General features: G+C 53.7%; 1 protein-coding gene across 1 annotated transcript in view; it reads left to right on the top strand.

Moving 5' to 3' along the window:
• The window catches only part of LOC123589093 (ATP-binding cassette sub-family A member 17-like), a 76,372-nt gene continuing 66,583 nt past the window's right edge, over window positions 1-9,789 (top strand). Inside the window, exons 1-6 of the mRNA XM_045460734.1 lie at window positions 1-117; window positions 509-767; window positions 4,887-5,014; window positions 6,066-6,228; window positions 7,640-7,899; window positions 8,563-8,679. Coding sequence (XP_045316690.1) covers window positions 1-117; window positions 509-767; window positions 4,887-5,014; window positions 6,066-6,228; window positions 7,640-7,899; window positions 8,563-8,679 — 1,044 coding nt within the window. The remainder of the gene's footprint in view (window positions 118-508; window positions 768-4,886; window positions 5,015-6,065; window positions 6,229-7,639; window positions 7,900-8,562; window positions 8,680-9,789) is intronic.

The raw sequence follows: 9,789 nt of genomic DNA, 5'->3' as shown, positions 1-9,789 counted from the left end.
ATGCCTGACAGTTGCCCCGTTTGCTTCCTAGCTGGTGCTGATCCCTCCCCTTCCGGTGGGAAAGTGACAATGGTCAGGAATTTAAAACTTCTTCTTTGGAAGAATTTCATCTTGAAGGTGGGTAAGGTGGTCCTTGGAGCCGTGGGCATGTCCGGGGTGGGGGGACTGAATGTTTATGTTACGCTGGCATCTAATAACTGATTAAAGAAAAAATCAACAACTGTACTTGAAACGGGGCCCGTTCCTGCAAATAAGCCAGGTTCCCACTGGAATTCCGCAAACCGTCATCACTGAAGTTTGCATCGTCATTACCGGTTTCTCGCCGCTGATGTCATGGAAAAGTCCAGAAAGAGAAGCCATTTAGTTCATTCTCTATTTTTTTCTTTTTTGTGGGTTGTGCAGGGAGGCTGGGGGTGGGGGAGAATGAAAGGGCTTCTTAAATGGAAGAAACGTCGCTGTGTGGTGACTTAACACTCGCGTTCTCATGCTGCTTTCCTTTCTGTTCTAGAAGCGGAAGACTCTGATAACAGTGCTTGAAATCCTAATGCCGCTACTCTTCTCCATGATCATCATGTACCTGCGTTTAAACAGTCTGCCCAAGAAAATACCTCCTGTCAACTACCTGGCCATCAATATCAGTTTGCTGCCAGACTTCCTCTATTTTCCTACTCACACCAGATACCAACTAGTGTATGTCTCTTCCAAAAGCGAAGCGTTGAAGGCTATCACTGAAGCGGTGGGGAAATCCTTTGACGTTGAGTTTGAAGGTGAGACATAAAGATGGGGTAAGGACAGGGAGGGAGGGAGGGCAATTTTATAGAGTTTGAGGCTGTTTCCTGAGGGTGCGCATAGTCGTGATTCCGTATCTGGGGTCTCCAAATCCTAAAAAGTCTGTGGAGGTGACAGCTGGGGGAAAGCCGCCCACGAGGTCTCTGATTGCCGCCACCACGTTCTGGCGACTTGGGAGATTCTGAATTAGTCGTCCGTCTCTCTTCTCATTTTAATCAATTCTAAGCCAGTCTCTGCATGCAGCCAAGAAGGTCTCTCGAAGGTCCGAAAGGCCTGGCCAGCCTCGTGCTTCTGCCCCTCTGGTGGCTTCGACTGCACCAGTAGTCCAGGGTCTGGCCCTACCCCTGCCTCCAGGCTCCTTTCAGGGGCACTGGGCAAGCTGCCAGCCGGGCTTTATTTAGATTTCTCAGCTGTGCCTTCGTCTCTCTCTGCGCCCCTTTGGCTACGGTCAGAGATCTCTGATTCACAGTTCATCACACCGCCACTTTGGGCTTTCTGTATCAAGTCTGCGGTTGACAAGCCTGCTGGGCTCCACCTCCCTGAGGGCAGGGGGCCCTGTCCGTTTTCTTCATCACTGGGCCTCCTTCATGCCTGGCATACACTCGCTGCTCAATACATATTTACTGAATGAATAAATGCGTTCGTTAACGGAGTTAGGTAGATACAGTTTTTCAAAACATGGAATCCACAAAATGTGGAGTCGTGTTCCAAAATTGCCATAATTGTAATATATGCTTTTGTAAAGGTGTTCTAATAATACATAAGGTACCGAGTGAAAAGGAAGGGCTCTCCTCTCCCAGCTCTGAGTGCCACTCAACGCAGACAATTCTTTTAAAGGCCCTCAGTGGCAACACGCGTGGGGGGCCGCTGTTTTAGGGCTCTGCGCTTGCCTGGCAACCTAAAATACCATTCTAATTCTACTAGTACGAGATTGGAAACAAAACACAACAGAGAAAGCTCCTCTTGGGAGGCTGGAGATGATACGGCGGTGCAGGTGAAGGACACGACTTGTGAAGTGGGATGGCGGTGGCCTCGGGACTCGGTGTGGGGGGGGGCAGGTGGGGGCCGCAGCGGGGCTGGGGGTGGGGTGTGGCCACCGTGAACGAGGCTGAAGGAAGCGGGGGGGGGGGGGGGGGGGTGGTGGGGAGTGGTCCGAGCGAGGCTGGAGTGCACGCCTCCCCCAAGTCTTGGGTTTTCCTCCATGTGCGCGAGGCCGCCCGCGTGGCAGGGGTTTGAAGAGAAGTTGTCTCGCGCGATCTGTCTCTTCCTCTGTCTGCTCTCCGGGTCTCGCAGGGAGACGGAGACGAACCTGGGGCTTTGGGCTCCTGTCCGTGAGCAGCCCTCCGGCTCCCCAAACATTCGGCCTTTGCATCCGGCCTGGATCCCCACCTCACTCCCTGGGACCCCTCGGTCGCCTCCACGGAGAAGAAAGCATTTCTCTTCTGTCTTCCCTTAAGATCCTACCTCGGGCAACGTCTCCCTCCTCGTATGGGGTGTCTCGAGGCGTTAATTCTGTTTCATTACCTCCGACTCACTTCTTACCTCATCGCTGTCTATACTCTGTCCTTGGCGTCGCCGGTTCCAGGGCTTTCCTTCCAGGCTTCCTTCTGCGCGTGCGCGCTGTGCCAGGGACGCTTCCGGCTTCCGCCTGCGGGAGTCTCCGGGGCTGAGTCCCGCGGTTCCGGGACCTGCCACTGCTTCCGCCTCCGGCCGCTTCCGCCGCCACGCTTCTCTCTGCGCGCTCTGCGTCCCCGGGACAGACGGCCGTCTGCCTTCCGCTCCTCCTTCTCTCCTTATTACATACATGCACGTGAAATAATATAAGGTTTAGAGTGAAAAGTCAAGTTCTCACCCCAAATGCCACTTCGCAGAATTCTTTGCTAGCAGTTTAGAATGTATTTTTCTGGAATTTAAACGTTAAAAAAAGAAAAACACAAAAAATAAACCTTAAAATTTCAATAAAAGAATAAGGACGATGAACACCAGAATTGTTTGCATTGACATTTTCAAATCACATAATAGGATAAGAAATAAAAATTAGATTTTGCTCTTTGGGGCCATTCCCCTAAGTAAATCCTACACCCTGGAAGGAAGGGCAGTGGTTTGAGGAGCTCTCCAAACCGTGACAGACATCTGTTTTCCCTTTTGATGATCCTCACAGCCTGTTCTTTCCCTGGGGGGCTGGACCCCTCTCCTGCTGTCAGCCCTTGGTGCCTCCTCCTTGGGCTCAGGATGACTCCCGTGGCTATACCACTCTGCATTTCGTGGTCCCCTTGCTACCGTGACTTGTCCAGGGATGACACCTAACTCAGCCAGAGCCAAGGAAACACTGGGATGTTTCCCGGAAATTTCTGGGAAAGAGATTACTGCTATTTGTTTCTGCTAACAGGGCAGACTGGGTTATGTTGGCCTGTTGAAAAACATACGCTGGACAAATATTAAAACTATGTTCTTGAAAGCAATGAAGAACCAAATTGATAGTAAGAAACTATCTAAACAAACGAACAAATCTAGGGTACAAATTTTGTTTCTTGACCCAAGAGGTAATGACTTCGCTGTGAACTTTATAACCGCTCATTAGAATGAACGTTTGTGTTTTGTACACCTTCCTGTATGTATGCTATTTTCCTCAATTTAGCCAAATGTTTATGTACGTGTGTGTTTAAAAAGAAACATAAATATGGCTAAGGAAACAAACTATATAGAGGAAAATAGGAAGATTCACTCATAATCCTATTCCCCAGATATGTCACGATGCAGACTTACCCAGCCGATCTGAAAAAAGAGGACCGAACAGAACTAGAAATGAAAATAAAATAACGTAAAACTCAGCTGCAGCTAAAAGTAGTGACCTCCCCCCCCCCACTGCCACCGAAGGGGCTGAGGACATCGGGGGAGCGGGAGCAATGCTGAACCAGGAAGAGAAAGGATTTCCATCTCTATCACACAGTTGGAGACCGGATTCAGTCTCAAATCTTGTGGACCAAGTGATTTGTTTTGGCTCCTCCCCCCCCCCCCCCCCCCCCCCCCCCGCCAAGAATGGGTTTTGTTCTGATGAAAAGTTAAAGTTCAGTCTCATCGAGGAGCCTTTCGACATGCCACATAACCTCCAGCATCATTGGAGATTTTTATCATGAGTCGGTTCATTTGAAAAAACTCCATATTCTCAGAGACGTTTGAGGGAATGCTGCCAAGCCAAAACAAAACTGGACTCCCGTGGCACGGAGATGTGGTCAAAGGAAGAGGAAGCGGACTTGGAAATTTAGATCAGCGAAATCGCTCCCAGGGAAACGACCGAGTGGACGTGTGTGATGGCTGGGAGACAAGGTCTGGGAGGCGCATGACAATGTCCAGCAACAGGATGAAGAAAAGGGGAAGCGAGAGCGACCGCGTCCCGCCCACCCGCGAGGGTTTCTAAAAGGAAGCAACTGGACACACAGAGGGGAGGGGACAGAGCAGTTCGCAAAAGGTTCCCGCAAGAGCCGCTGTGTCTGCGAGGTGCGCAGTCTCACCACTTCCTAAGAGGACAGCAGAAAGGGACAACCGTGGACGTGCGCTAGTGACTTCTCCTGCACGGAGATAAAGGCGCAGAAGCCAATGAGCTCTCAGAGAAGACACCCGGCTGGCGGCGAGGAGGCGGAATGATGCGGTGGTGCCTTCCACATTCTGAGCAAGAATTACTTTCGAGGAGGATCCCGGAGGACAGCCTCGCCACACGCGAGGGCCGGGGACCGGAGCAATTATTTTTCTCATCAGAACAGCTACGTTTGTCTGTGATTCTGTCTCCCATTTCGGTTGCCATAGCCACGCAGACGAGCTACGGACGGCTCCCCATCAACATGGCCAAGGGCGAGTTCCACCTCCTGTGGCCCTCAGCGCCGCCCAGCTGGAGGGCCTGGGACGAGAGATGGCGGGCATTCAGACCGTTGTCACTGCCTCGCGTGGCTCCCGGCCATCGAATGTGCTCATGTGTTCGCAGAATGATGGAGGAAGGTGTGTGTGTGGGGGGGGTCTTGCGGCCCCTCCGGCACCGGGTCAGGGAGGGCGGGGATGGGGGGGGGGCAGCCTGCTTGCTCACGGGACTTTTCTCTCCGCAGTCCTAGGCCGTTCTTCAGTGCCTTTGTTTGAAAATTACATACTCCAGGATCCCAAAGCCTTCTTCGTGTTGGCTGGAATTGTCTTCGATCACACCTTCAATGACAGCAAGCAACCCCTGCCGCTGAAGGTAAGGGCCATCCGGTCCGGAACGGCCTCACCATGCCTCCCAGGCTCGCGCGTGGGCCCATTAGGGAGTCTCGCCACCTGGGCTGCCCCCGTCTCCCTGTGTCTGCTTTGCCACCTGGCTGCCTTTCTTCCAGAGGAGGTGAGAAAATGCTCCCGGTTTCACTGCCTCCAACCTGGCCCCAGGGCACCTCCCACTGTTCGGGTTCCTCGCAAGAGAGGCCTGCCCAGGGAGACCTCAGGCTAAGAGAAGGGGACCACGAATTCCAGCTGCTGGATGGCAGACTGGATTCCGGCTTGGCAACCACTGGCTCTCTAGCCGTGAGGGGCGCCGACATTTCCGGGCCTCAGTTTCCCTACCGGTGTAGCGGGAGTACTAGCAGTTCCTAACTCAGCTGTTGCGGGCATCAAATGAGTTTGTGCCCAGAACCGAGCCGGGGACGGAGGCACTTTCCAGAAGGACCGGTTGTGGTTGTCATCAGACCACCACACTAATGACATGGGCTCCAGTATGGTAGGTCTGTCTGTCTGAGGACAAGGCAGTGGCTCCCATTGGGGGCGGGGAAGCCGCTCGTGTGTAGCTTTGGTGTCGTCCTGTGCCGCCTGATGATTAATGGCTAGAACTTGCATGGGGGTGTTGGCAGCTGGAGACAGACACGTTGATAAACAACCAGCAACGCTTTTCGAGCACTAACAATTGCCAGGCACACCCCAGGGACCATCTGACTTGATCCTACAGTGCCTCTGGGGCAAGTGCTGTTAACCTCATCCGCGTTGTAAGGATGAGAAAACCGAGGCAAGAAGGTCAAGTCACCCGCCTGAACCGCCACCGCCATTCGGTGAGAGGTCTGGGGTTTGGGTCCTGGTGGCCCGGCTCCAGTGTCCGCGCTCGGAACCACCTTCCTGAAGGGGGCTCTCCTGGGCAGACCGCTGAGTGCTCCTCGCAGGGGAGGGAGGGATCGGCCTTCCCTCCAATCACAGCTGGCGGCAGACACGAGTCCTGGCTGAGCGTGGGGACCCCGTGACCCAGGTCGTCCTCTCTTTATCCCCTGCAGGTTAAGTACCGCCTGCGCTTCAGCTACACGCAGAGGAACTCCTTAATCGCGCAGCTGACCTCCAAACAAGATTATGTGGACAGCTGGGGCACATCCTTCCTCTACCCTCCCAACCCAAGCCAAGAGCCCCGGGCCTTAGGGCATTCGGACGGCGGGCTCCCTGGTGAGGAAGCCCCTACGACTCGGTCTCGCCGACACACGACTTGGTCTCGCCCACACGCACGTGCCTCTCGCGCTGTCACTGCCATCTGAACCCTTGCTAAGCTAGCAGCTCAAAAGAGGCTGAAGGAGTAACGTTTAGAAACGTATCACTGGGTAAAACGCTTTCATTCTAGAAGTTAAAGAGCAGTAAGGTTGTGACACTGAGCTGTTTGAGGGAGGAGGGGGGGCATTTTACGGGAACAAGGAGGGCGCGTCTCTTCTTTTTGCCTCCGCACGTACTCACGTTTGCTTATATACCTGACGGTCTTCAGCTCTCTGCAGGCCAGGGGAGAAGCCGTGGGGCAGCTCGGAGGCCTGGCCTCCACGTCACTGTAGACCTGGGGTCTCCCTCTTTGTGCGGGGTTCGGGGAGACCTCCCTGGTAGGGAGCGGACAGCTCTCAGGAAATCGAGCAGACAGCGTGCACCTCCCCGGAGGATGGCCACGCAACTGTCGTGAACCTTGGGCCCGCAAGCCCAGCGAGTGGGAATGTAAACCCGAGGGCTTATCATTCCATGCGATTCTAGAAAGGATGCCAACGGTTCTGCAGTGGAAACGCTCCGACATGCCGTGAAGACTCCGTGATGGTTCCCAGAATTTTATTATCAGCAATTTGTTCCTCCCTTTTTCGTGCCGACAGATCCAGGGGTCTGCGTAGGTCAAGGCCATCGGGAGACGGTGGTCACCTCCCCTTTACTGCTGGGTACCCCACGCTGGTTCTGCCCATGTGGAGGGCCGGTAACCCCTGCTGGGAGGTGGGGCCTTTAACTCTTACGAGATCCCCACACCGGGGATCTCTGGCCTCCGACCTATTTCTCCCAAAAGCTGACCTTCGCCCACCGACTACACTGTATGAAAATAAACAGTGGTAAAGCTGCCGGTGGTAAAGTTTGGCCTTGAGGCTTGGCAGCAAAATTCAACGACCATAACCCTCGAACCACAGCAGTGACAGCTCAGACGGAGGTCCCAGTAGGTGAGGGGGTGCGTGTCTCCCAAGTCCTTTGCCTTTAACCATTTCGTGTGTCCTGGTGACCGGAAGTGCAGAGCAAGCACCCTCTCCCTGAAGCCCGAGCACTTAGGGGAGAGGATGCGGCCCCACCGTGCAAGAGCGCGGCAGGGGACACCCCTTGTTTTGTGGGCTCAGGATGCCTTTGCCCTGTTTTCTGATAAAAGACACCATCACAGCCACAGGGGGCCCCTGGGGACGCTGCGCCTTCTTCCCCGTGGCAGCACGTGGACTCCAGGGAGCCCAGCCCGCTCCCACCTGATCGTCTCCAGGAATCGTTAGCCACGACCCGCCTCACTCAGCGGGTGTTCTGCACCTCCAGTCTTCCGAGTCTCTTATGCTCGGGTGTCCGCTGTTCTCTCACGCAGGATACAGCAACGAAGGCTTCCTGGCCATCCAGCATGCGCTGGACAAGGCCATCATGCACTACCACGCCCACAACGGGACGACCGAGATGTTTGAGGGCCTGAGTGTGCTTGTGAAGAGGTTCCCCCACGGAGCCCACATCCAGGACAGGCTCCTGGTGACCCTTCAGAACGAGTTCCCTCTTCTGCTCATGCTCAGCTTCATCTGCATCGAGCTCATCATCATCAATTCCATTGCCCTGGAGAAGGAGAAAAAACTGAAGGTAACCCACCCCTCCCCGGCGCGGGGTGCGAGCCTCTCCCGAGGCGGGGACGTGTACAAGCCCCGATGAAAAATGATCCGGGTGGGGATGAGGCCGCGGCAGGGACGAGGCTGCATGGGTGTTAGAGGGACCTCCCCCTGAGGGATGGACGGCGGATGTCGGACGGCGGTTCGTCATTCGACTTGCTTACAAGGTAGGCGATGCCGTCTGCTGTGACCACGTGAGTCCTTGCTTTTGGACTTGCCCACGGCGGCTGTTCAGAAGATGCCTGCGGACCGACTCCCTGATGAGCGCACAGGAGAGGACGTCCGCCCAGGATGAGTCGCTCTCTCGTGGCTGCAGCCGGGAGCCCAACCCAACACAGGCTGCCCCGAGAGTCTCTCTGCCTGCCCGCGCTCTCCCGTTACCTGTCTCCTCACCTTTTGCTCTCGGTAGAGACCCTCTGCCTCCTCACTTTAATTTTCTTCTCCTTCGATTGCTTCTTACGACTGTATATAGAAATCGCCTGCCGGCGGCTCCCCAGACCTTGCGTGGCCTCACCGACCACGCACGGTTTGCTCCGTCTCGTGCACTCAGCACCGTCTGAGCGAGGCCACCTGCGAGGCCGCGGTGGGTGCGTGGCGCTGGCAGTGGTGGGACGCCGGGCTCCGCTGCTTTCTCTAGGAGTACATGTGCATGATGGGAGTGGACAACTGGCAACACTGGGCTGCCTGGTTCATCGTGTCCTTCGTCTCGGCCCTCCTCGCCGTTGCTTTCATGACCGTCCTCTTCTGCACAGAGGTGCGTGTCTGGTCCCTCCGCACACGCTAAGCGGGAGGAAGGTGGCTGCGGAGCGGGCGGTGGGGCTGAGACTCGACAGAAGATGAGAGCACAGCCAGGGACGCGCACTTGGGGCAACCTCAGGGGGTATTTGCGGAAACTTTGCGGGCATCGGGCACTGAAGATGCGCCATCCGGGAGAGCCTTGACGGCCTTCCGTTCCTGGGGCTGCAAGTACTGGACGCGGGTGTGGTTAATTTCGTCAGGGAAGTGGGATTCGTCTCCTAATTATTTTAAAAACTTTAAAACATTACAACTCCGCAAATAGTTGAAAACAGTTGTCGTAAAAGATGGAGAACGTCCTCTTAGGCCCATCCTACCGTGTTAAATTTTCCTCCATGCTGCCATCGAGATCTGGTGTTCCAATTTGCTAACTTGCATCTGATGGCTACATTATAATCCACCATGTGGATAAATGAAGATTTAGCTTCTAAATTACCCAAATTGGGGCACTTTGGATAAAGGTAGGCAAGAAAACCCAGACCACATGGCAAAATACATAAAACAAAGAAAACGGCCAGAAAGCATTAAAAAGAGGAGACGTGAGGTGTCAAAAGAAATACTACAGTTATTATAAGAGCGACAATGACAAATGGGATAAAGTCTCTTATTAAAGCAAAAGAGATTCACATTGGATCAAAAATCGAATTCAGACATATGCTCTCTTTAAAAAAGATACACGTACAGAGCGTAATTTATAAAAGGTAATGGACACTGGATCAAAGTTATGCCTTAAAAAAAAATCAAGATATGTTGTTTAATTTAGACTAATCTTGTGGTTTTAAAACAATTTCTGCATTGTTCTGGGGCCCCTGGGTGGCTCAGTTGGTTGAGCGTCTGGCTCTTGATTTTGGCTCAGGTCATGATCCCAGGGTCGTGGGATCGAGTCCTAAGTCAGGTACCATGCGGAGCATGGAGCCTACTTAAGAGTCTCTTTCTCTAATACCTAAGAAAGTGTCTTCTTTAAAGCCTTGGCTTTAATCATAGGATTTTTTTTTTCCTCTCTGTATCCCCCTGTGTAGTATTAAACCACATCATGTCTGATCCAGAAAAAAAAAAAAAAAAAAAGAGT

The sequence above is a fragment of the Leopardus geoffroyi genome, chromosome E3 (genome assembly GCF_018350155.1).
Source record: "Leopardus geoffroyi isolate Oge1 chromosome E3, O.geoffroyi_Oge1_pat1.0, whole genome shotgun sequence".
In the NCBI taxonomy this organism is placed as follows: Eukaryota; Metazoa; Chordata; class Mammalia; order Carnivora; family Felidae; genus Leopardus; species Leopardus geoffroyi.
Note: the sequence above shows the minus strand (reverse complement) of the source record. Positions and strands in the feature narration are given on the sequence as shown.